General features: G+C 41.9%; 2 protein-coding genes across 2 annotated transcripts in view; both read right to left on the bottom strand.

Moving 5' to 3' along the window:
- Nucleotides 1-2746: 2746 nt before the first annotated feature.
- LOC143136458 (ATP-sensitive inward rectifier potassium channel 8-like) lies at nt 2747-6990 on the bottom strand. Its single transcript, XM_076297180.1, has 3 exons — nt 6327-6990; nt 4678-4987; nt 2747-4342 (listed from the first exon to the last, which is right to left on the bottom strand). The coding sequence occupies exons 1-3, from the start codon at nt 6674-6676 to the stop codon at nt 3743-3745; spliced, it is 1260 nt and encodes a 419-aa protein (XP_076153295.1). The 5' UTR covers nt 6677-6990; the 3' UTR covers nt 2747-3742.
- A 3525-nt stretch (nt 6991-10515) lies between these two features.
- The window catches only part of LOC143136457 (ATP-binding cassette sub-family C member 9-like), a 59413-nt gene continuing 42571 nt past the window's right edge, over nt 10516-27357 (bottom strand). Inside the window, exons 28-39 of the mRNA XM_076297179.1 lie at nt 27085-27242; nt 26793-26885; nt 24254-24356; nt 22548-22652; nt 22055-22175; nt 18287-18417; nt 17645-17723; nt 15546-15654; nt 13112-13215; nt 12512-12645; nt 11144-11206; nt 10516-10653 (exon numbers count right to left, since the gene is read on the bottom strand). Of these exons, the coding sequence (XP_076153294.1) occupies nt 10516-10653; nt 11144-11206; nt 12512-12645; nt 13112-13215; nt 15546-15654; nt 17645-17723; nt 18287-18417; nt 22055-22175; nt 22548-22652; nt 24254-24356; nt 26793-26885; nt 27085-27242 (1338 nt within the window). The remainder of the gene's footprint in view (nt 10654-11143; nt 11207-12511; nt 12646-13111; nt 13216-15545; nt 15655-17644; nt 17724-18286; nt 18418-22054; nt 22176-22547; nt 22653-24253; nt 24357-26792; nt 26886-27084; nt 27243-27357) is intronic.

Raw genomic sequence — 27357 nt, 5'->3', positions numbered from 1 at the left:
CCCAAACATGTACCTCTCTCCCTTGAGGGCCACTGGCCCTCATTGAAAAGAATAAAGCCTGTATCCTGATCTGCATCGTCCTGATTAAGTCTCAAGAGAAATATGGTAGTAAAAATATACTATCACTATCAACATCCATTACACTATCTACATTCAACTTTTAAACTATATACTCTGTCTCAGGCTTTAAGCATACAATCTGGCTCTCTTAAGACTACAGTTCTAATCTGTAGTCTTAAGAGAGCCAGAACAAGAAAATTTCCTCTGCCCACAACTGTTTCAAAATAAATGTCCTCACTACAATAATTCACTATTAAATAATGTAACTATTTAAACTACTCAACTATTTAACTGTTCAGACATTTCAACTGTCAGTTGTTATCAACTATGACTCCTGCCAACTGTTTTCAAAAGTTTGTTTTGCATTTTATGTTAATATACAGTATGTTTATATTTTCATGCACTGGTCATTTCCTCGAAATTACATTTTCTAGTTTCAATTTCAATTTCAATCTAATTGTACTTAGAGAGCGCCAACACATTACACATGTCTCATGGCGCTTTAGACAATCAGAGAAAAGGAAAGAAAAGAAAAGAAGGCCTATGGGTAACAGGGGCGAGGAAAAACTCCCTAGAATTGGAGATACATATAGGAAGAAACCTCAAGCAGATCCACGACTCAAGGGCCTGACCCATCTGGCTAGGGTCAGTTACAGGACAGTAAGGTCTGTATACATGACAAATATAAGTTAGTCAGGTGTAGAGAATAGAACATGGTGTTTAAACCCACCCATGTTACAAGAGGTGGGATGGTTACATATCCGGTATGATAATGCATTAATTCAGATTTAATGTCAGAAAGTTCAAATAGTCTAGGAAATGGAATTGTTCAGGGGATTAGGAGTTGTCATAGGGCAAGTGGTGGATCGCTAGGCAGTACGGGCCAGGAATCCGGGCAGAGTTGTCATAGGGCGGTGGTGGGTCGCTAGGCTTTATAGAAATGCCCTAACAGGTGTTTGCTCACAGAAATGCTCACAGAAATTATGGCTTTATAGAAATGCCCTAACAGGTTTGCTCACATGAAACTAATTCAGTTGCCTCAGGTAGTTGAGTCTTTGTTGTGTCTTTTTGATTGTGTGAGTGGTGATTATTTCCCATTTCAAATCGTTGCTGATATACAGTACGAGCCAAGAATAAAGGTTAACAAGGTTTATGATAAACATGAATGAAGGTTAAACATAAATAAAGTATAAAAAGGTTTAGAACAACACAACATTGTATCACAGTCCCAAATTGGATGACTATCAGTGTGTACAAATCCACACTTTGCTTTGTCTCTAACAATAAACAAACAAACATACTTTTAGTGCTTTTTAGCTTTTATTTGACAAGACAGTGAGGAGATCCCAGGAACTGACTGAGGGATAGAGAGGGGAGTGGGTTCGGGAGATAACGTACGGGATGTCAGATAATATGTAAATATATATGCACATGTAGAACCCTTTTAGTTACAGGTACATCAACAACAACACATTGCATTCATAAAGTGCTCTTTAAGGCACGCAAAGTGCTTTACATTTACATTTACTTAGACATTTTTATCCAAAGCAACTCACAAAAATGAGCAATAACCTTTGAGCTACAATGCAGAGGAGACCTTAGGTAGGAATAACATATAATAATAACAGATGCTGTTATCAAAAGCGACAAACAAAATAGCATTCAGGCTACAATGCAGAGACAAAGGAGAGGTAGGAATTAGTACTTCATCAATCAATACTATTACTAGAGGATGTGTACAGAAGTGAGAAGTACTAGTCAAAGTGTAGTAGTAGGAGAAAGTGGTAGAAGGGGGTAGAGGAGGGAAGAGAGGAAAGTGCATGAAGTTATATGGGTTTTTTTTGTGAACTTCCTTGGCATTTTACCTTTGTCCCTGCCCCATGTCTTTCACTCAGTGTTGTTAATGGCACTCATGAATTTCACGGAGTCCCATTTCAAAGGAAGATAATCTAATCAGAAAACAATTAGCCTGACCCATGCATGGCATGCTTATTACATTGGAAACTTCAAAGTGGTGAAAACCGACTTTCTTTCACGTGGCTCGTAAGAAATGACGGAACTACTTGGCTGGACTGGTCAGCTGGTCTCCCTCCGCCTTCGACGTAGTCCGCACAAGCAAACGAACCCTACTTGTGGTATTTTCTCAGATCTCAGCAAAAGAAAAAGAAGTTTTTTGTTGTTGTTGTTGCTTTGGTTCTTTGGTTGGGTATTCAGGCCATAGATATTAGAAAGCTATAAACCACATTGTCCGTCGAGGTGGCATACGTGAACGCGGACGCCATATTTCTGGGGCCAAACACCTTACTGGGCAACACTTGCCGGCAATCAGACACACCTGTCTGATTTCCAGTCAGTCACATGTTTCTCCGTTGGCTCCCAGTGATTGTTGCCCCCACCAAGATGGCGGCGCTATTTACGTATGTTCTAGCTCTATTCTAGTTCTATTTACGTGCGGTATCTAGCTTTTTAATATCTATGATTCAGGCTACTCGCTGCATGTTGTACCGTGAAAGAGGGTCTTTACAGGCCCAGGGTACAACAAGATGCGACACATTTGCAACCTCTGCCAGCCAATTGGGAATTGCTTCTGTATCTTGTGTCATGTTGTGTAATGTTCAACAGGCTTGGTTGTGGACCAGCCCCTGTGTAAAATCCCCTACTTATACCACAAGGGATTTAACACTTTTCCTGTGTATATCTGAAGAACACAAAACAAAAACAATACAGATATGGTTGAAGGAAACAGGGATATAAAATATGCCAGCGTATACATGATGCAGATTTAAGGCATGGTTGCAGGGTTTATACATGTTTAAAAAGTCTGCACACTTCTTGAATCTTTGTTTTTTTTTGTGTGTGTGTGTGTGTGTGTGTGTTTTTATTCATGACAACACAAAAACACAAACAAGAAACACACCTATCATTCCCACCAGATGCCCAGGCTGTTTACTGGACACTTCAGTGCTCTGGGGTCAGATAATGTGAACAATGTTAACAGATTTTACAACATGACCTCAGCAAACATATCGTTGAAGTGCATCAGTTCACTGGCTAGCTGGTTTATATGTGTCAACTGTGCTCTTATTGATGTTTGTACAGCTGTTAGTTAGCTTGCTACTTATATAACGTTGTGCCTTTATAACATTGATTTCCACAAACCTGTCGTGTTTTGAGTAACCGTACCATATCAATATTACAATGCATTCAGAAAAGACATAATCCCTTTCTGGTGATTTAAGCCATCATTGAAACATGAACAATCTTCACTTCTCTACCTATGATATGCCTGCCTAACAATGAAAGGTTGCACAGCTTTTAAACCAGAAAGAGATGCAAATAATGCGTAAGTGCTGTGTTTTCTCATTTAGTGTCATTTTAATGCCAAAACAACATTCATTTTTACAGCAGTGAAAAAACATGGTGAGATGTATGGGCTTATGAGTATGAATGAACAATGTGTCGTTTGTATTAGTAGTGAAAACTTTTTCCCCCTCAGGCAGGTGAATGTGTACTATGAATTTCCTTTGATATAAGAGGAAATGATGAGTATACGTGTAAAGAGTGGGTGCAGTGATGACGAGAGTCGTTTGCGGGTGGGGGGCATCCCAAATGTGTGTAGGAGTGAACCTCTGCTGAGCCACAGCGGTATCGGCGTTGACTGCGGCGTTGGGGAGGCCTCATGTCATGTGACGGCCACATTCTGGTTCCCCTCGGGTGTGAAGAACTGCACCTTAGGCACGGCGAGCGAGGAGTTGTTCCGGCGCATTCCGGTGGTGGCGTTGACCTTCCGCATGGAGTTGTTGCGCCGCATGGAGTTGCGCTTGCGTAGTGAGTTCTGGTGCGACAGCTCGCTCTTCTGCAGCGTCTGGATGAGGATGGAAGGCTTCTCGTCCAGCTCTCGGGCGCTGCATCGTGGCGTCACCACCTTCACAGTGTTCCCGAACTTGGAGTAGTCCACCGAGTACACGCCCTCTTCCTCCGTCACGATGGGAACGAAGCGGTGTCCCCACTGGATCTCCTCCGTCACATAGGACGTCCTCGCCTGCGTTGTGATGCCTGTGGTCTCCACCACGCCCTCCAGGATCACGATCACTTCCAGGTCGCTGCACTGCAGCTCCATGGCCGAGAGGTCGTACAGTGGGCTGTTCTTGTCGATCACATGGCAGATGACGAGTGGCGAGAGGAGGAAGATGTTGTTCCCGGCCACAGCGCTCTCGGTCGGCACCTCGATCTGGTGGATGGGGATGACCTCCCCTTCGGGTGTGGTGGTCTTGCGCACCACCTGTAGTACAGATGTAACAAAATATCAATACACAGCCTTTATATGTGACTAACTCAAGTAACCACCTGCAGTGCAGGTGTAAGAAAATATTGATACACTTGAATGATATTGTGGTATTTAATTTAGCAATACTGTGTTGATTTTACAGAAACACTTTATGTACTTAATTTGTTTATAATTTAAATCCTATGCACATGGTGGTGTCTTTTTAATATTGTCACAGTTTTTGTGAAACTTCGATCAAATAATATACAGTATCGCTGCTATCGCAATATATCACGATATATCGAATTGTAAGCTCAGTATCGTGACACATATCGTATCGTCAGATTCACCTGTAGCCGCACTGAGGCGCCGATGATCATGCTTTTGCGCAGGTCCCCCACACGAATCATGAAGCAGAGGCGGTTGTTGCGCACAGCGATGACTGCATGGCGGCTGAAGATGAGCGTCTCGGCGCGGCGGTGCGACTGTGCCGTCTTCATGAAGATGCAGCCGAGCATCACAGCGTTGATGATCAGGCCCGCAATGTTCTGCAGTATCAAGACCGTGATGGCCGCCGTGCACTGCTCCGTGATCATGCGTCCGCCGAAGCCGATGGTGACTTGGACCTCGATGGAGAAGAGGAAGGCGGAAGTAAAAGATCTGGACAGCGGAAGAGGATGGGGTAAAGCAAATAGAGCGGAAGTTTAAAAAAGCATACCATGATTAAGCACCAATTAGACTTCTGAAGTTCGCCTACCACAAGGACCCAAAGCTGCCATCTTTGCTAATATAAGGAGATCAGGGTGTTAATTGAAGCTAACACTGTAATAATAGCTTTCCTTACTTAAAATGTTCTAATAAGTAGAATTCAGTTTTTGTCTTTTGTTGAGATTAGCCTACTTGCCTAAAATGAGTGTTACTGAAATAGGAATTCTCAGTAGTGTAAGTGCACTACACTAAGCATTTGTTTGCCCAACTTGCAATTCCTATTACAGATTAGTCTTCAAGGGCAATCGGTTTGCATGCTTTTTAAAACTATGGTTAACTAACAGGTTAAGTAAGGTTAACTAACTAACTTCACAGGGTAGCAAAACTTAAGCAACTTAAGTATAGTTTAGGCTACCTCATTTAAATGATCATGTTTTCCACTTTTCCTCCTCACCTTTAAATTACACTCATTTTAGGCAAGTAATCTCAGAAGGCAAAATGAACAACAAAAGACAAAAACTGAGTTATACTTACTAAACATTATATGTAAGGATAGCTATTAGATTTTACAGTGTATATAGGCTATGGCAAGTTACACTGCAAGTTTGCTCTGGGGTAGCAAAAAATAAAAGTGCACCGTCTTAACGTAGGCCTACCGAAGATCTCAACACCCACTCGAATGCAGAGGACTTTTAGAGCAAAACGTCCGCATATCAGACTTCTTTGTCCCCGCGAGTTACAGGTGCGATAAATGTCCATGTTATTTTCCCATAGGAAAAATCGCAAGATACCGGATCTCCTTGTATGGGCAAAGATGGCAGCTTTCTCTAAAAAAAAAAAATCTGTCCACTTTTACTATGGTCTACACAGACTTTAGTTTTAAGGTATTGCCCCCCTCCCCAAGTCTTTGAATATGATGATGATTAAGATTGCCTAATTGCGTTAATTGCAGCCCCCCCCCCCCCCCCCCCCAATTATGCCCACCTAACATTTTAGCTTACACAATGACCCCGATGACATGTGTATGACAATTATTCAGAATATTTTTATGACACTGCATCCCCAACAAAAAAAAGTAATTTTAGCACAGTTTAGCACTATTTAAAGTTTGCACAGTTTGTCTAAGTAAAGTTCACATCACCAGATCTCAAAACAATTGCAAATATTTGCAGTCTGTAGAGTTCCCTTTATTCGAGTGCGTATGGAGTCAAATACTTTGATTCTGTAGGGCCTACAGTAGATTTAATGTAATATATAAGCTTTTAAAATATGTATTGCAAGATGCACTTACGTAACAGCAGTGACACATTTATCGATGCCGGATCCGCGGTGAGGGTCCAGGTCTCCGTGGGCGAAAGCAACAAGCCACCAACCCATGCCAAAAAGTAACCAACTACAAAGAAACGTCATCGTGAAGATGACCAGTGTGAAGCGCCATTTAAGGTCTACCAAAGTTGTGAAAACATCTTGAAGAAACCGACCCTGCTCACGAATATTCTTGTGTGCCAAGTTGCAAGAGCCATTTTTTGCGATAAAACGCGCTTTGTTAACTCTGTCTCTGAAGACAGGTTTTCGGGGCATACGCGACGCAAGTGCCGGTAGGGCAAATTCCTCGGGTATTATGCTTTTTCGTGCCAGCATATTTGCCAAAAGTTACATATATAATATATAAATGCCACTGATAACTATAAACAAAACGATAAAAAGATAATAAGTTGGAAAATCGTATCCGTCACCCGCAAATAGGAGAAAAAACCTCAGTTGATATCAATCCGTATTCTACACTATTCAAGTCTTCAGCGCATCTTTTCCCACCACAAAACAAAAAAGTTACCTGAGCAGTAACGCTAACCACATGCTTCAATCATTTTCACTTGAATCTCGCCATAGATTGTTGACGTATAATCTATAAATTTAGCTGACTGGTGCCTTCGAGAAACTTTCTTAGCTTTGGAGTTTCCACTTATCCCGACGCATCCTCAGTCCAATTGACGTAGGTTACTGCAAATGGGCGGTAACACCGAATTAATGCCTCGAATGTGGACCAAAGATCAAAGTTGAGATAAAATGATACTGTTACTTATTTACGTGGATATTTATGACTTTATTTGGCTCATTCACTGAAATAGGTTTAATTGTAAGATGCGTCAAAATCATATGGCTGGAATTTATTCTGACAATTAGTCGTAGCCCAGTTTAGTATTTGTTATATGTATATATAGGCTATATATAAATAAAATGCTATAAAATTAACAAATTTCCGATTCTAAAATCGAATAGGCTAATTAGAAATTGGTGCAATGGATAATTCTCTTCGGCGACGCTAAACTGCACGCCAGGAGGCGCCATGTAGTCATTGATAATGGCAATCAGCACAATAAGGAAAACGCTGTCGCTATTGGTTGCAAACACTATCTATCTTTCTTATGTTGTAACCAGGATCCGTCTCTGAAAATCACTTTTATTCTCAAGAGTGATGAGTGGAGCTGGGGAAAATATTCACACTGTGTAATAAGGTCGGTGAAATTGTTAGTTTAACTCTTATGGACATAAAAGTGATGCAATAACATTGAATGGCAACAACACTATATGCAAGATCAGTAGTAAGAAATGATTGATAAAGGCACAAAGTAAAACAGATCTGTTAAATGTTTAATCAGTCATGACAAAATAATTACATATGTACATTTAAGACAGTGCCCATCACAAATAATAATAAAAAAGACTATAAGAGTCCTATTGAAACACACTTGACACTTGACTACCAAGAGCTTTGGAGCAAGCTGTTCACAGGGAAAAAGCTTTATGCTATGACAAGTGTGATTTGTGTACAAGGTGGCCTGGCATTCCATGGCCTGTCAGCTGACCTTGTGAAACTCTGCAGACACCCCCCCCCCCCCCCCCCAACCCAAGACTACCAGAGGAAGACCACCTTTCAAAAGTCATGATACTCCTGAGGTTATCCCAACATACACACTTCTCCAGATCTCTGAAATCACCAAACACTGACAGTGATGCTGTTAACTCACTTAGGCTAAGCAAGCAAAGCAAACAAGAAGCACAAACAAAACATACAAACAACCCTGAAATGACAGCCCAAATGGAAGTTACAATTACCCTCAACATTCAAAAAAAGGTTGTCGCACATATATAAACAACATAAATACACAAACCATGTCAGTCTGAATACTTTGCATAAGAACATACTTGGCTATAATGACTTGCATTACACATGAGCAATTGCACTCGAGAGGATATTAAAGGGTTAATCCACACTGCCTCATCCAAGGACATGCAGCCAGGGGCCTTGGAGAGAGGGAGAGGGAGAGAGAGAGATAGGGGGGGGGGGGACTCACAGAGGCGTTAAATAAACCACCTGAACGAGACGAACAGCGAGTGCAAATGAGATTTTACATCACTGTGCCAAAACAGCCCCTCTCTTGTGTAGCTCGGACCATGGAAGGGTGATTACGAGACTTACGAGTGTGAAAAACAAAGGCAAAATAGTTATAAACAAGGTACCATGTAATAAGATATAGTACACAAAAAAATGTATGTGAGTTTATGTGACGAGTAGTGGCACGTGTGTGTCATCATGGCAGATAAAATTAAATGAAGCCAAGTGTAGAATATGGCCTACGTATATACTCAAAGTCATCACAAATGCTTTCATGACACAGTTTGGCACTCAGGCTAAAAGTACACATTTCTCAATAATATAATATAAAATCTTCATTGATAACATGAAATTAAATATATATGGGTACAGAATGAACAGATACTCCACTCTCCAGAAAGCAAGTGCTCTAAATACTTTATTTACTGCTAAGAATAATACTGTTTCGAATCTCTCAAACACAGACTACAGAACCAATAGCCAGTGAATTAGAGCAACGTAAACTACAGTATGTGCCTGTTGTGTGTTTTTTTTTTTTATACAAAAAAAATCACAAATCACCCATTGGGTGAATTCAATGCTTCAGGAGAGTGAGCTCTTTGGAGTGTCCACCTTACCCAGGGCTAACATAAAAATTCAGCATTGCACATTACAGACAGACAGACAGTTTGCCGGTCAACGATCGGACCGACAATCCTGTACAGTGTTTGTACCAGTCAATTCCTAAAACATCTTCTTAGATAGGAGTACGAAAAATAACATATAATGCATATACACCAATATATTTCATGAGACAATGATAATACGGATAATATAGTTAACATGTTAAGGACTACGAGTGTTTATATAAAAAAGGCTATAATCCTTTAAAGCAGCCATTTGACGAGTCACAAATTAACCCAAGCCTTGCATGGCTCTTGTTCAGCTCAAAATAAATAGCATTGAGTGTTAATAGGCTAACTGTCTTGGTAAGGCAAACAGTGGTGTGACGTGTGTGACGTTTTTTTTGTTTGTTTGTTTGTTTTTACAACGTGAACAAATACGGCAGTACCATGCATAGAAAAACAAGCGTCAAAAAATACAGTACATTTTGGATATCCTGTGATTTTGATATGGTGTAAAATGTTTGTAATAAAAGTCCCCTTGTCCATGTCCTCAGTAAAGTTCAGGAAAAGGGGAGAGACAGACAATGATTTGGACGACTCAGAAGGGTCTACATGTCCGCTTTGACAAAGGAAGCAAAGAGGCCGCCTTCCTGTTCGAGTAATGTCTCTGGTTTGTCGTACTCCAAGATGTTCCCACGTTTCATTACAATCACCAGATCAGCCGTCAGGATGGTGTGGACACGATGCTGGAAGACACACACACACACACACACACATTAATCAGCTAGTAGTGAGAGACCATGGTTTGACTGATGTAACAACAGTAATGCCACTTAAAGTAAGAAGACAACTCCACTGTCCCAAAAAGAAAAATAGTCTTACCACTATGGCAAGTAGATTAAGTAGCCTGATGATCTAATGAAATAAGTTCACATCTCCAGATTTCAAAACATAGCACCTACAAATACTTCAGGAGAAGTTCCCTTTATCGAGTGTGTGGAGTCAAAATAGTTTTATTCTGTATAGTCATTTCTTAATTTGAGCTATACATAAGATATTGCAAGACTGAATAAATCAAGATACTCATGGGTACTATACTTTAAAACAGACCCATACTCACTACGCCAACACACTAGCTGTTACAGAGAAAATTAACATGAATGTGTATACAGTATGGTGACCCAGTATTAAAGTTTAAACTCTGGTAGCAGGTGCAGCCGCTGGCTCAAAGACAACAGTTGCAGTCAGCAGTCACTGCCAGAGCAGGAACCTGCAGTGCAACTGTGTCCGTCAACACAGAGATGGAGCTGGCCAACACAAATGGTGGATGTTGTGACTGTGTGCCACCGCTGCACCTAGACCCAAGATGGCAGCATCGCGGTGCTAGTGGTGGTACCAACCAGGGTGTCCAGCGCAGTGGGCGGTGGCTGAATGGCAGGAAGGTATGTGACGTTGACGGGGGGGGGGGAGAGAAGGGGCTACTTGTGAGTCCTCACAAGCTCACTGAAGATGCTGTCCTGCTGGGCTAGCAGGTTGACCGCACTGTCACACTCCACCAAAATCCCCGTGGTGAACACCAGCACCTGCTCCGCCTCCAGAATGGAGGCAACCAGGTGCTGTGCAGGAGAGACACGACGACAGGTAGACAGACAGGCAGAGAGAGATAGAGAGAGATGGACAGACATGGGAAACAGACAGATGAAGAAGACAGTGAGACAGGGGGAAAAGAGGAGGAAAAAGAAGAGGAAGGGAAGATAAGAATGACAGAAAGCAAGCGAGCAAAGACAAAGCCTTCTAACTGCTGCTAGTGCTTTCATCTAAATAAACCATCAGAGAGACAGGCAGGCAGGCAGGCTGACTGAGTGGTTGTTGCTGTCAATGCCGTTTTTCTTTCCGCCAGTTTGGTTAAAAAAGGCAGAGTGATATGGCTGAAATAGGAAAGGAAACATACGGGAAAGAGGAAAAATCGGAAAACTTAAAAGTGCTACAAGCTTCAGATTGAGTTAGTTTACGGATATAGGACTTTCAGATAGCCTGTGTTTGGGAGGAGATGGAATGCTTCACCAGTCTTTTTTGGAGAGAGGATCAGCAAAAGTATCAACTTACTGCAATGGTGACCACAGTCCTGTCAGCAAATGCCGTCATAACCACCTTCTGAAGAATGTTTTCCTGTTAAATGAGTAGAAAGACATGTATCTATCGTTTTGAGCTGAAGCTTATGGATCAACAAAACAACAACAGAATAAATAAATAAACATATAGTACATATACACAAACAAACAAACAAATGAATAAAATTGTATTATTCTGTGGCAGGGTGTATGGAATTAGCTGTATATTTGAGGTGCTTTTTGGATGGTAAAACATTGAATATCCAAATCTGTTAAAATGCCTTTATTTTCATGACTTGATCATTTGAAACATTTAAAAACTTGTTTTGGCGTCAAGCCTTCATTTGGAGCTCCTTGGACACTGAAGTGCTGATTTGTTTGGTCTGAGCTGATGACCACAGATTGCTCATGAGGCCCTGGTAGGGAACAGTTGGTACAACATGTTGGCACTGCCCATGCCATGCCAACTCGAGGAAATCTGATAGAGTCAGAGTGCCATCTGCTCTGGTAAAATAATCAGAGCCACTTGGCACTTTCCCTGTGCTCAGACAAAAACATCGCCAAGACTTTCTACATCAGGAGTGCCCGATTTAGGGCCCAAGGGCCACATAAAGCCTGTGCTGTATTTTTTTGGCCGACGTTAGTCCTAAACGTATGTCAGCCACTGGGAATTTCTGTCTCAACTGTTTTTTTAAGGGTTAGCGGCTTGGAGAGCTGATGTCAGCAGGCCCATGACATGAGTGAGTAGCTGGGGACACCTTAGAGCACTGTCTGAGGCAGTGGCATACTGACAAGAATATGATTCAATTTAACACACACAAATACACAAATGCTTTTTTTTGGCCTCTGGCCCTCCACCCAGATTCAATTTTGGCTCTTTACAAGAATGACATGAATAGATATACAAGGACAGCAGGGGTAGATTGTTTTGTTTGTTTGTTTGTTGAAGACCCAACTCTTCAAAGAGCACATTCTCTCCTAACACTTCTGACAACTCAACACTGCTAACATGCACTTACCATGCACTTACCATGCACTTACCATGCACTTCCTTTTCTTCCCTTTTCTCTTTCTTTTTCTACCACTTTCTCCTCCAACTACACTTTGACTAGTACTTAAAACTTCTGCACTCTCATCCTCTGGTAATGGTGTTTACTGGTGTAGTATTAATTGTTACCTAAAGTCTCCTCTGCATTGCAGCTTGAATGCTATTCCTCATTTTTGCTAAGTCCCTTTTGGATAAAAGCGTCTGCTAAATGAATAAATGTAATTTTTTGATGAATACAGATTGTATACAATACAACAGTTATAAGAGCCACAGATGATTGCTGTCACAGATGTTACCCTGGAGATCATAGCCTACCGTTGCCATGTCGATGGAGGCGGTTGCCTCGTCCATGATGAGGATGCTGCTCTTGCGGACGAAGGCTCTGGCCAGGCAGAAGAGTTGCCGTTGGCCGACGCTAAAGTTCTCCCCTCCCTCGGTCACTACACCATCTACAGACCACAGACCACATCCAAATGAGATTAACATAATTATTATTTTTCTAAAATGTTTTTTTTGTTTTGTTTTGTTTTTTTTTGTTTTAGCTTAATTTACTGTATTCATCTCAGCATTATTGAAAATGAGAGCTATACTTGTTGAATTTCCAAGAGCTATACTCAATGAATTTCTGAGGCACATTTAGCACTTATGCTAATGCTTATGCTAAGCTACTATCCAATGCATTCACATCACATCAACATGTGTCAGTATCCTAGACAAATTAGCATACTAAATATACCAAATATATTGTAATATTCTGTGCATATACAAAGTTTGCATCTGAAAAAAATGACATAAAACATATTCACCATGGTCCTAAGACAAAAATGCTTTCAAATGTTGAGACTTGATGAGTGCATGAAGGTAGTGTATTGATCCTGTTCATAGATGAATAATAATGAATTAGTGAATGTGTACCTAGTCCTCCCGGCAGTGCTTTGACCATGTTCTTCAGCTGGGCGATCTCCAGTGCCTCCCACAGTCTGTCATCAGTGCAGGTGCGCTCTGGATCTAGGTTAAACCTGTTCAACAGGGTTCACATCATGTGTTCAGAAACAATGTACCAGTAATGCCAAAGACACCTGTGCACCATATTATATCATAGAGGGCGCTACCACCCACCACCACCATAAAAAACATTTCAACAACAACAGTAATCCCCCATAAACAACAACACGAGTAATCCACTGTGTGATATCAATTAGCTCATTTAATGTAAGGATACATACACTAATGTGGATTGGTGTGAAATGGCATTTACGTGATTCATTTAATTCAGATGTCCTACAAGTATAATGGCTTATACAAAAATAATGCAAACCAATTGCTGACATGAAAGACATGAAAAAAAAAAAAGAAAAGCAGTATCTGCCAGATTCATCTAACAAAGCATAGTGCATTCTCAGAGCTTTCTTAGATCTTCGATTGTGTTACATGTTTCTTGTTCAGTGCTTCCTAAAGGCCTTGCAGTTAAACACGGGAGGATGACCATAACAGGCGAAACCAGAAAGCCTGGACTAAGGCATCCTCTTCCAGATCCTCCAAACCACAAATGAGGATGCTTCCTAGTATACTCACTCATTAGGTAAATGTTTTTCAGTACCCATATTTTTTGTTTTAATTACCCCATAAACTGTGATTTATCAGGTAAACTAATGAAAGATTTGAAGCAATAAATAAGGCCCACGATTACCCAAGATAAGCAATGACGTTGGCTAGTAACACCTGGGACACTGACCCAATGATTTAGCTCTGAGACTCTCCCTGTGTTCATGGTATCCACTCATTCACAACATCGTGTACGACATAGAGACTCATCAAGATATAGTTAAAGGTGCTCTAAGTGATGCTGGGTAACGTCACTTCTGTTGACATTCAAACAAAACAGAGAGCTAGCTCGCTACTTCCTCCCCCTCCCTCCCGTGCAATTGAAACTCTCCTAAACGAGCATCTCGTCTGTGATTTGCTGGAACAGTTTGTTGTGTTTTTTTGGGCAAGGTTGTTTTTGTTGCTGTTTTTGGAGCCTGGGCTGTCCACAGAGATCGCGTTTTTTTACAGTGTATTCAGGACACAGGCAACTAGCAGATGGTGAGGTGATGTTTACTGTAAGTGACAAAAAATGTTTTAGCCTAAAAAATGTGTGGCATTGCTTAAACACTACACAGTGCAGCCCTATATAGTCAATAACCCCCATACAGTTATTTCCTATATATGGCATACACTATATAGTGAACGAGGGGATGTTTTGGACAACAGTACAGAAAAACAAAAAAGAGGGGCCGCAGGCTCTGTGAGCTAGGCCCCTAGTCTGCGTGAGAACATTTGATTTCCGCCATCTACCTATGGCACCCAGTATAACTGCCAATAACTGCCATATTAGCAGATCCACCAGGAGGAGGAGGAGGAGGAGAAGGAGAAGACACAGGCCTGCCTTCTGTACGCTTCCATTGCTCACATAAACATCACCACGGCAACTGGCCTGTCCCAAACTCTTCCACAACGTCCCTGAGGCCTGCTTTCCTTTTTTTCCCCTTCTAATTTTGTTCCTTCTCTCTCTCCTCACTCGTTAGAGCCTGAGAACGTCTTTCTAAACAAACAGCACATGTGCCTTGTCTTTTTTATAACAAACACTCCACTTACGGATCTATAAATTACCCTGCAAACGTTCAAGCTGTGGGACCAGACCAACTCTATGTCAGCGCAGCACGGTGGCAAAGTCCACAAACGCGCTGTGCACACACACACAGTATATCATTGTCTTTTTTTATGTAGAGGCCTCTGGTTATATCCGCCTGAAGTCACATTATCTAGGCATCAAATGCATGGGGTGGACAGGCTGATATGAGTCCAGATCTGGCCTGAGGCTGACTCTGATCCCAGACGAATCTGGTCCAGATCAGGGTCACATTTGTCCCTGTCAGCTGCCATTTTGGGGGTGTTTTCTTATTTATGTGTCTTGTTTATTTAGATAGCCAGTTAAGCTCACTGGAGAAAGAGAGAGACACAGAGAGAGAGAGAGAGTGAGAAAGAGAGAGAAGGGAGTAGGAGAGGAGGACAGCGCAGATAATGTGGACCAGGGAGGAATATTTCTGATCAGGCATAAATCCAAGACAGCTATTCATTTTTCCACTGCGTGACGAGGAAGTGAGTGTTTATTTAAACTTGGCCCAGCTTGCTTGTGTTAACATGAATCCTCGGCTGCTTTGGTCACTGTTTATGTGCGCCTCATGCTTGTGTGCATCTATCCATGCATGGTACACAAGTACTCGTGAGTGTGTGTGTGTGTGTGTGTGTGTGTGTGTGTGTGTGTGTGTGTGTGTGTGTGTGTGTGTGTGTGCGCGCACATGCGTACCGGATGGAGCCGCTGAAGAGTACCGGGTCTTGGAGGATGATGGAGAGTCTGGACCTCAGCGTCTGCAGTGGCAGCTTGCAGATGTCAATGCCGTCGATGACAATCTTCCCTGTAGGACACGCACACACACACACACACACACACACACACACACACACACACACACACACACACACACACACACACACACACCCACACACACACACACTTAACAGGCAATCTAAATAAGATAACACAACTTAATCAGCTTGCAGATGTCATCGATGACAATCTTCCCTGCAAGACACACAAGCCACAGTAGCACACACACACCCAGACGCACAAACACTGTAAGCCTTAACAGCCAATCTGAAGAAATAACTCAGTCCTCAAAAAAATAGTCGCCCATTCCAACTAATTTCATTACAAAAAAATAAATGGTTGAAGAATAAAGTTTAAAAAAAAAAATTTGTAACTTGGATTATTTGGGTGTCCTGACTGTTTTAGATTTTTAAGTATTTGTGACAGTTCCTTGTTTCCAGTTTCTTGAGGACACTCATTGTCCATCTCCTTGTACTTTCCATACAAGCAGGGTACTCACGCTCACTGTTGTTCCATAAAGTTTAACAATCATTTGTGGGCTTGGTGTTTATGTCATGATGGAGATCTCATTTACAGAAGTGTTAATAAAAAATGCCGCGTGCTACCACTGTCTGGGAGTGGGACTCACACGTGGAGTGCATATTTCAAACATCACCGCACCAAGGTTTTAGTCTATGGCTTTATAAGGAGATGGCCTGTCTAGAGTTTATCTCATTTGAGTCAGGATAGGCCATGCTGGAAAGCTAGCTGTATATCGTTTCATTTGGCTTTTGCATTTACAATTGACTATTTCCCAGTTCCCAGTTCCTAGTTCCCAGCCTGCCTGGCGGTGATATGGGCTGGCTGTATTACATCATCAAAGCCTGTCAAGGGTGACAGTGACCATACACAGCCCACCATAAACAGAGGAAGCTGGGATCGGACTGGAGGAGTCTCTGGCGTGGATAAAGTTTTACTGTATCAGATGGGAATGGGGATTAGGAGAAAGCACACAAAGGCCAAATGGCATGGAGTAGCCCCCCTCCCCTCCCCACTTTGTACATTATTTCTTCTTTATGGCGCAGATGAGTGTGTGTGTGTGTGTGTGTGTGTGAGTGTGAGTGAGTGAATGTGTATGCCATTTCCTCTTTGCCTTTTAATGGATGTCTCAGTTAGTGAGTGTATGATTGTGTGAGTGTGTGTGTGTGTATGTACTCAAACTGGGCAGCGATAGCATTGTATTATAACGAATTAATGGATCTTGAGGATCTTATAGATATAAACTACATACTGATATAAAGCTTACCACCGAAACATAGAGGTTTGTGAGCAGCTTTGTGTATGAGTGGGAGCGTGTAGAGCTCTGAGCCAATCCCTGGGGACCCCTATCTCCCAAGTAGATAAGAGGATCTGCATACCTTGGTAGCTGTTAGCTATTAGCTGTTTTGCAGATGCATTGAAAAAGTATGAATAAAAAGACAAGAGTGAAGAGTGGAACACTACTCAACACTCTATTTCTACTCATAACATTCTATTTCTACTCATAACACTCTAATTTTCTCCTCATAACATTCTATTTCTACTCGTAACATTCTATTTCTACTCATTACATTCTATTTCTATTCATAACACTCTATTTCTACTCTTATTTCTTATTTAACTGCCGGTCACTAGACCTCAATCTTCACTGACATTGTGAGCTCTGATCAGCTTCTCTGATCACTGCTGGTTTATCTTGTTATGTAATTCAAGTTTCGCTGAGGCATCATGTGTTCGTGTCTGATTCTGTTTTTCAACCACTGTAAGTTCATCAGATTTGGAGTTTTCGCCTTGTCCTCATTTAACTCTTGTCTGGATGCGCCTGCATACTTGCTCCTTATCTGACTGAATCATAGTGTGTGCTTTAAGAACTAACTGTACTTTTGCCTTGCCAACTTTGTCTTCTTGTGTGCCCAAGTGCATCAAAACACACACACACACACACACACACACACTCAAATACACCAACCTTCTAAACACACACACACACACACACCTACCATGGTAAACATCCACCAGGTTGAAGAAAGCCAGCGAGAGGGAGGACTTCCCACTGCCCGTGCGCCCACAGATGCCCACCTACAGAGGTCAAAGGTCAACGGTCACCACACATGAGTACTGGGGCACTGCTAGCTTCAGACAGCAGCCCAAGCATGTGACCCACTTTTCAACCAACTGTGACACTGACATGGAAAATTAAACACTGGGCAGACAAGGATAGCAGGGTATGGCATGCCTCGACAGCTGAGGTGCGTTCAAACATGTGAACATTCTTGGCGAATATGAACGATTTCAGTCAAATTTGAATGATTTTGAGTAAAAATCATATTTTTGTTAAACATACAAAACATTATGCATTCATTGTGTAAACATTCAATGTGTGTTAAACTATTTTTTAATGGTAACCCTTTGTCCAGTATGTGATGTGTGTGTGTTTTTTTAAATCTGGACTTTGAGTTTGTAAATAAATAAATAAATGAATTAATTAATTAATTTGTATTATTATTATTAATAATAATTATAATAATACTAATAATAACAACAATAATAAAAAAATAATAATACAATTATATATTATTATTACTATTATAAACTATTATTATTATTATTATTATTATTATTATTATAGGAAGAGTATGCACCTTCTGTCCAGGGTTTATGTAGGCACTGACGTGCTTGAGGACGGGTTTGAGCGAGAGGTCGTAGCGCACACACAGGTCCTGGATCTTAATCTCTCCCTGCTGAGGCCAGTCATCCGGCACCTGAGAAACATCTGGAACATTTTGCAAAGAGCAAAGTCAACGAGTGCGTCAAACAATGTAAGCGAGCCACCCAATTACTGTATGTAGGCCTAAACTCAGAGATTTCTTAACAGCTCATCTAAGCTAGACATGATGAGAATATCAGTCAGTTCATCAAACAATGAAATCATGTTATCCGAAAAGCCATTCTCTCTTTAATAATCTAATTTAATAGAATAATTAGATGAAAACCCTGTGCTAAATGGAAAGATGAATTAATAAAGCTTACCCTAATATAATAAGATCTTGACGTAAATATTTCAACAGATTAATCAATCCAAAATAAATCAAACTATTCTAACATAAAACCAGAAGAATATTAACATAGATGTATCTCCCACAGCTATCCCTAATAAACGATGTACTGTATTCCCTAGTGAGAAGCCATTTTTGGCTGCTTTGAGTACACTGATAACTTTTATTTTGAAATGGTTCCACTTCAAATACAGCACCTGGCAAAAAAAAAAAAAAACATTCTCTTCATCATTCTACATTTTTTCATGGCATAAAGGGGTTGACCTACATGGCTAGAAAGCCATGGGTCTCAAATATTCACCTAAAATAAACACTGTGAGATCACCTAAAATCAGAGCCTCTATTTTGAAACAGGTCCCTTATCCAAGAGGAACATTCCTGATTTTTTTTTGTTTTTCGTTCAGATCTGCATGAGTAAGTTCACGTCATACAATGCCCTCAGCTAACTGGAAAACCACTTGGGCTGTACCGGGGATTTACTGGCAATGGCCAACGTTTCATTAAAACACTGCATCATCGCTGGATGGATAGAAAGGGTCTTTTTCTGTTCTCCAAACTACACAAACATGAGACTGGGCATGTCCTCAGACTGTCCTGACATGCCCTTCCCCTGTGTCCAAGTTCTAATAACATGTAGGCTACTACATGACTTGTAATGACGTGCAAAATAAACAAGTGTAAATGAATTAGTTACGTACGTTACTACCAGACAGGTTAAAGTACAAAGCATTTTAGAAGATTTAAAGTGTGGCAATTACGCTCACATTAAAATACACTGTTTAAAATCTACTGCCATGACCAACACATACACAAATCACGACAGATAGGATATTCCCGTTACTGGTCACCCCAAGAGATGCATGAGTAACTCAACGTCACAGTCCATACTCACTAGCAGTAACACAGCCCTGCTGTCTGAGCTAGTAGACTTTACTGCTAATGCTCATCTTGGCAGAGGACCACTCCATCGCAGCAGACCGACTCAGTCTCTGTGTGTGTGTGTGTGTGCACGCGTGCGTGAGTGTGTGTGTGTGCGCGTGCTTGTGTGTGTGTAAGTGTGTGTGTGTGTACATATTCCGAGGCAAGAAAAGAATGTCCTTTTAGGGTTTGTTTATGCCGTAGACTCTCTTTCTCTTTTTCAGCTCAGATTTCGCTCACTCTTCACCCAGAGTCCTCTGAAACGGGTCCTTCAGGATCAGAGCGAGAAGCGGCCTCACGTTCGCAGAGTCTATTTCTGTGATCCCCGCTAAACCCAGTCTCAACAGTCCCTGCGTTGGGAGCGGAGAGGGAGAGGAGCGAATGAGATAGAGGGTCAGCAGCATCAATCACATGGGACTGCGGTGGTAGCAAAGAGGTTAAGAAGCTGGACTAGCGTGCAGTGGCCTGAAGCCTGTAAAAGTTGTGCTCCGGGGACAATATAATCCCTTGTAATATAGTTGACATATGTAAGTCACTTTAGACGGGGAGTAGGGTTGCAACTAATGATTATTTTAATAATCGATTAATCTGTCAATGACTTTCTCGATTAATCGAGTAGTTGTTTAATCGATAAAATGCCAGAGAATGGTAAAAAAAATAAACGTCAAATATATTTGGTTTACTCAGAGCAGTAGGTCAAACAGAAAATATTTTAATCAAAGTCCATAGGTGTCCCTGTGCACAAACCTTCAGTTGAACAGGTGCAGGTGAGGCAGGTAAGTATAATCCTAGAGTGAAAGATCAAGAATCACCGCACACTGATCACTGTTAACTTAATATTTATTTTTGAACGAACAACGCGTTTCGCCTACCGCTTCATCAGGTTCGCTCTGTACACACAAACATTTTGGGGTATACGTTTATTCGCCTTCTAACTGGATTAGACCAGTTAGCCTATAGCTCCCATTTAGCTGTAGGTCAGCTATATGTTAACTGGTCTCCCAGTTAACGGGCAGAGGAGGTGTCCAGTTATTCGGAATTAATGGACGAGGCAGGGGCAAAGAAGCAAAATCCAACTGTCCAAACTTTTCAGTTTTGCCTGTGCATGTTTTCTGTATTCTGCATCACTAGGCTTTCATGTCTCATTAATGACTGTTATTCAACCGATCTCACTAAAAATGTAATTTCTTGCTCCTGCATAAACCGTCTCTGGCATTATTTGACGATCAATGTGTTTTCAAAGTTGTATTAGCTCGCCACGGTGCAGCGCCCCTAGTGGTCGGGCGCCCTGGGCAATTGCACAGATTGCCCACGCCTTCCGCCTGGCCTACGGTATTAGACTAGGTTCTAATGCACAAAGATGCACAGAATTCTTTCTTTCTTTCTTTCCACTCTCTTTCTCATCTCTCTGTCTCTCATCTCTCTGTCAATCTCATATATCTTATTAGCATGGACAAAAGAACATTTTCTGCACTACTAAAGTGAAACTGTCTCATACAGCGTAACATTTCATCTTTATCATGACCACCCCTGTGGCTATCAGCTCCAAAATGTCCATTGCCTCAGGGGAGAGAACAGTGCTCCTCTGAATGATGCAAGGTTACCTTTTTTACTAAACCACAGCTGGCAACTGGTTTCACAGAGATCTCAGTTACGGGAGGAAATCCCTCCTTCTTCTCTTCATCTATCTAATCATCCCTCTCTCTCTCTCTCCATCGTTTTTCTAATCATCACTCTATCTCTCTTTCCCTCCTTTTACTTGTATGCATGACGTCTTTGTATAATATCCATCAATTTGGCGAGGCAATCCGACCCAGGCTGACAGTGTCAGTGGTGCTGACTCCCTCTCTGTCTCTCTCTCTCTCTCACACACACACACACACTCACTCTGTGCACACAGAGTACTTTTTGAAAGTTCTCTAAGAATTCATCGATTCCTCATCACTCTATCTCTGCCACACACACACACACACACACACACACACACACACACACACACACACACACACACACACACACTTGAGAGATGACTGATGCTGCACAGGTTTCTCTGTTCCCTGGTAGACCCTGCAGCCTCTCTAGACGGCCAAGCCTGCTCCTCTGTAGTGCGTCATCCAAGTGTGTGCTCAAGTGTGCTTCAGTGGCCAAATTGAATTGGGCAGCATCACATCAACAGCTGTGAGATGCTTCCTCCTTCTGCTACTGTCAAAGAGCCATTTCAGAGGAGGTTCATATTAAGCCTGTTCTTCCACTGTGTGCTATCCCTGTGTATCAAACTACAAGTAGCCAGGTGACAATGAGCATTACAACTATGAGATGATTCTTCTGATGCCCATTTCAGGAAGTATTTCAGAAGTACTAAGCTGCTATGCAACCTATTATTTCCCAAAAAGTGGTCCTGTTTCTTTAAGGGTGTACTGAGAAAGACTACATTACCCATGGATCCTTCGTAGTTCTCAGACTCGATGCTCAGGAAGCTGTTGACTTTCTTGACTGCGGCCATTTGCACTTCCAAGTCTGCCAGATTCCTCACCACCCAGTTCAGGTAGTTGGTAACCTGGAGGCAGGTGGGACCAAACAATTACATAAACAGGAAAATGACCAGCAATGAAGGAATCCTGTGTGTTTGTGTGTGTGTGTGTGTGTGTGTGTGTGCGTGTGTGTGTGTGTGTGTGTGTGTGTGTGTGTGTGTGTGTATGTGTGTGTGTGTGTGTGTGCAGCAAATCACGTTTGCTATGTAGGGGCAAAACATAGGTACTTCTTCATCTACTGTATATATTCTGTGTAATCAAGTTGTAAGGCTCTGTCATGAAGTGCAATGTGTATGTGTGTGTTTTGTACGCTGTTATGTAAATGTGTGATAAATAAAAAATAAAAATATAAAAACAAAACAATGAAGGGAAATAGAGAGAGAGACAGACACACTCACAGTCAGGGCATAGGTCAGTCCCAAGCCTACTAGGCCAGACTTCGTCCCAGTTGTAAGTATGGCAGCCACTGCGGCGGCCAGGACGATCCAAGCACCAAGGTAGTCCTGGAGGAGCAGACAGTGGACACATACTGTGCAGGGTTCCCACTCTACGTATTATTATTATTATTATTTTATTTTATTATTATTCTTTACTTTTTAAACTATTCTTTGACTATTGCCCTTCTATGCTTTCCTGTCAACTATTCATGTTTGCTTTTGTTTATGTAAAGCACATTGACTGACCTCTGTGTATGAAATGCGCTATATAAATAAAGTTGACTTGACTGCGTGAAATGTAAAATTTCATGACTTTTCCCTGACTTTCATTGAATTTCCATACTATATAATAAATGCTGTGTTGCATTCAAGAATCTTTTACTTTTTACTACTCAAGCAAGCAGTAAAGCTAGGATTCAGATATACACCAATTCTGTGTGGAAATATATTTGTATTAAAGCAACATCAAAGAACTTTTCCTCTGTTGCACGCACGCAATTTGTTTATCCAACGGCTTTGTAAATAACGATGTCCATAGACAAGGTAGAATATGTTGCATGATTTTCAGTGTTGGGAGTAATGCGTTACAAAAGTAATGTAATTACTGTAATATATTTTGCTGTTTGCGGTAACGCGGTAATGTAAGGCATTACAAAAAAAAAGTGGGTAATATTTACTCGGTACAAACTTCAGTAACGCGCGTTACAATGCAGTTTAACCCAAAATTAAGCGCTTGTTTTGTTTTGATACATATTCGCAAACACCACGCGAGAACAACAGAGGAGAAAAAATCCGCGCAAAATAGTAGAACGTTATCGCCTGATACTGGTTGAATATGACTGTGGCTGCAGCAGACTCGCAGGGGGACTCTATTTGCGGGATGGACATAAGCCTACGCTCATTATTTTCAGCTTGTCAGAGACAAGGCTATGAAGAACATAATAGTTAGTGCACTTTGTGTGCGAAACCGAAAGATCTCTCAGCTCGCGAAATAGCACAAGTAAATTAATGAAACATCTAAAGTAGTGCCACGCTAATCTTTTTGATTCTTGATAAAACACAAACTATGCTGTTGTGCATGTCAGCTTTGTGCTGTGAACTTAAATTGAAGAGAATAAAGGGATAGAAATGCAGAAAAAGATTGTGTAGCATGGCAGTGCCACCGCTCCCACCACGCGCATCACGCACTTTGCATTGGGCACCAAAGGACAGAGGGAGCACCCAAATGTAACCAATGAATAGTAGCTTTACTGCAAACTGCGTTTCACTCTTCATCAATAACGTTTACAATGTCAAAATGCACTAACACGATGTTACATGCAATAAATCGTTACATTTCTCGTTGCTTTGCCTTTACTTTATGAAACTTTGCCAGGTATTTATAGCAACAGTTTTAGAAAAGCAATAATCCACTCGAGTCCATAGGTTACCCTGATTCTACAACAGCTAAGGGGGGTTTTAGGCACTCTGCTAGCGCATCGTGCCAACAACACCCCTTAGCTGTTGTAGAATCAGCGTAACCTACGGCCTCTCGGGGCTTATTGCTTAAGTAAGTCACTTTGCATAAAAGTGTCTGCTAAATGAATAAATGTAATGGTTGTTGTGTTATGGTGATTCCCACCATTCAGAACAGGGCTGGAGAGGAACAGAAGCCACTGGCCACTTACCGTTCTGACCTCCAGCCAGCGGTTGGCAGCAGAGAGGAAGAGATACGCCGTGTTGTTGGTGTCCGTCAGCTCCAGCATCCTCTGCTTGAAGCGCGCTTCATGTCTGAGAAGGGACGGAGCAAAATAAAGCATACAACCTGAACCACTATGTGCCAACCTGAACCACTATGTGCTGTTTTATACATTCTGTCATACAGTAGCCTTAAGGCCTTTTCACACCAAGGACAAATTTCTTGAGGAATTTTTCGGACTAATACGAACACATGTAGTTTATTACTTGCATGATTTCATGTGAATATTTCGTCCGAAAATGTCAGACTTGGTGTGAAAGGGCCTTTAGGCTACGTTATGTTCTTTACCATGCATGATTTCTTTAGAGTTGCCCCTTGGGAATAAATTAAGGTTTTGAATGTAATTGAATTGAATTGAACAGCCTTAGGGTTATCAAGGCCATCACAGTCTTAATGTCTGTGCTTACGTTGGCGACTCACGCCTCTCTGTCCAGCATCTTGTTTCTGAATTTGTCTGTTTATGTCTTGATGTCTGTGTGTGAAGCGTTTTGGGTTGCACTCTGTGCATATCAAATGCGCTACATAAAACTGACTCGACTCGACTTGACTTGACTATAATCACTACATGGCTTTTAACAAGTCACCAGCTGCAAAGGTTACACCAATGGAGGCAACCAGAACTGGGGCTACCAGTGACATTACATTGCATTACTGAACTGAGTCTACCCATGACCTCACATTGCATGGACAGAAAACTTGTACAAACACTCTCTCCTAAGATCTCATTAGCTACCAGCTCCAAAGGAAACACCCTTGGCCTGAGAGACACTTTTATCTAAGGTATTTCTTAATGAGCCATTCCTGTCACTGGTGGCAAGATCTTCGGCCTACTACTTACTACAACACTGTTGTCAGCCAGCGTGCTGCAGCCCTGTGTAGACGTGGTCATGAGGGATGTTGAAGCTGACTTCAGATAGAAGTGCAAGGGGAGCACCAGTGATGCAGTGATGAGTGTCTCTGGGGAGATGGCTGAGATAGTGTAGCGTGAGAGCTGTTTAATGTTGGATTAGCGGAGACTATGAGAACAGAGGACTGGGCCGACTCTGTTTATGAGAGCTGGATTACAGCTCTTAAGGAAATGTAACGACACAGTTTACTAAACCTCCCACTAGCACTTTTGATGTGTGTGTGAATGTGTGTGTGTGTGTGTTTGTGTGTTTATGTGTGTGTGTGTGTGTGTGTGTGTGTGTGTGTGCACGTGTGTGTGTGTGTGTGCCTGTGTGTGTGTGTGTGTGTATGTGTGTGTATGTGTGTGTGTGTGTGTGTGTGTGTGTGTGTGTGTGTGTGTGTGTGTGTGTGTGTGTGTGTGTGTGTGTGTGTGTGTGCACGTGTGTGTGTGTGTGTGTGTGTGTGTGTGTGTGTGCGTGTGCGTGTCTGTCTGTGTTTACAAGGTCATTATCTTTCCCATCTTTTCACCTCTTAAAAAAACAGACACAACCGAGAACAGCCTGTAGCTTCCACATTAAGTGTCAACAGTTTCTGCTCCTTGGCCTTCTTAAACTGGAAGATGAGCTCTGACGTCAGCAAGACCATGTTGACAGGTGAACAAGCTTCTACAATGCACTTTAGTTCCAAATTATAGCAAATTATATCAGTCTACACAAGCATTCTGCAGGCCTCTGATCAGTGCATGCTCCCCTGTGAGTATAACAAGGGAGAATGAGGGGCGTGTTCTAGACCAATGTCCAGCACTAACGAGACAGCTGCTGCCCTGGTGGCATCCATGTTCTTTCCAATAAGCCTACAAACCCCAGCGTTCGTGCTAGCAACTCATGCGTACATGTTGTACGGGTGGGTGTACGATGATTTATGAGTCAAATGGAAAACGCCATTAATGATGTGACTAAATAAACAAGACTTCTATAAAAGCTTCCTTGTGCATAAATCAATATACAAAAAACACAAAAACTAAATCTTGCAGGTCCTGCAGATTTTAGTACCCTGGAAATCCAGAGTTCTCGCGAGAGCACAATGGAATTGTGGCCAGACCCTTAATCTTTCTAGATTACCAGTGTCTGGATTTTCCAGGCTAAGATTTTAGAGTAATATTGTCCAATTAATATTGACTCCCAAATTCACTCAGTATACTGTGAGGTTCTTTATAAGATAAAGTTGGTAAGGGCTGAGCTACACCAGGTGCGTAACTGAAGCGTTCCGTTCGCGTTGCGTCTGCTGCAACAATTAGCTTCCATTATAATCAATGGAAGTAGCTACACCAGACGTGACAGTGGGGCGTACGTTCGAAAAAAATAGACCATTCATCTAAAATAGATTTTACACGTCGCGAACGGACCGCTTCAGTTACGCGCCTGGTGTAGCTCATACCTAAGATAAGAGGTTCTCAATTGCTCTCACTCGTTTGCCGTTTGCAGGCAACTAGGCCATTTCCTAGGGTTAGCATGTAGAGCATACTGAGCATCCTATTTCCTGTGAGTGCACAAAGAGGTTGGACTAATGTGCTTTCTGACCTGAAGGCACGGATGGTCGTCAGGCCTTCAGCCGTCTCGGAGAAGTGGCAGAGTAGAGGCAACTGGGTCGAGTCGTCCAAGTCCTGCAGGTCTCTAGAGAAAGCAGAGAGAAAGCAAGAAACATAGAGAAAGAATAGATAGATAGATAGATGAAAGATAGATAGATAGACAGAGGAGAGAGGGGAGAGTGAATGAATGACAAAAAGATAAGAATGATATCTCACTGCCTCTTAATGTATATTTCACATATCCATGAAGTGATGATACAATCATCTAATTTCCTTGAGCTTACTTGGAGGCGACCCGGAAGTACTTCTGGATGAAGTAGAAGCCCACGGTGATGGGTAGCATGGCGATGAGGAAGGCCGGGGTCACAAACGCGATGACTCCGATCGCCGAGAGGCAGAGCAGCGTGGAACGAGTCAGAGACTCCAGCGTAGGGGGGATATGCTGCAGAGAGAGGGACACACACACACACATTAAAATCTTTTTACATGAGCATTTTTTTTCTGTGTCAGTTTGAGTGTTATTCAGATGCATGCACATGGCACATACATACATGCCC

Source organism: Alosa pseudoharengus, unplaced genomic scaffold (assembly GCF_046254945.1).
Source record: "Alosa pseudoharengus isolate Yale_2024_CS ecotype anadromous, Long Island Sound unplaced genomic scaffold, YU_APseudo_1.1 YU_APseudo_1.1_scf_20, whole genome shotgun sequence".
Classification (NCBI taxonomy): Eukaryota; Metazoa; Chordata; class Actinopteri; order Clupeiformes; family Clupeidae; genus Alosa; species Alosa pseudoharengus.
Note: the sequence above shows the minus strand (reverse complement) of the source record. Positions and strands in the feature narration are given on the sequence as shown.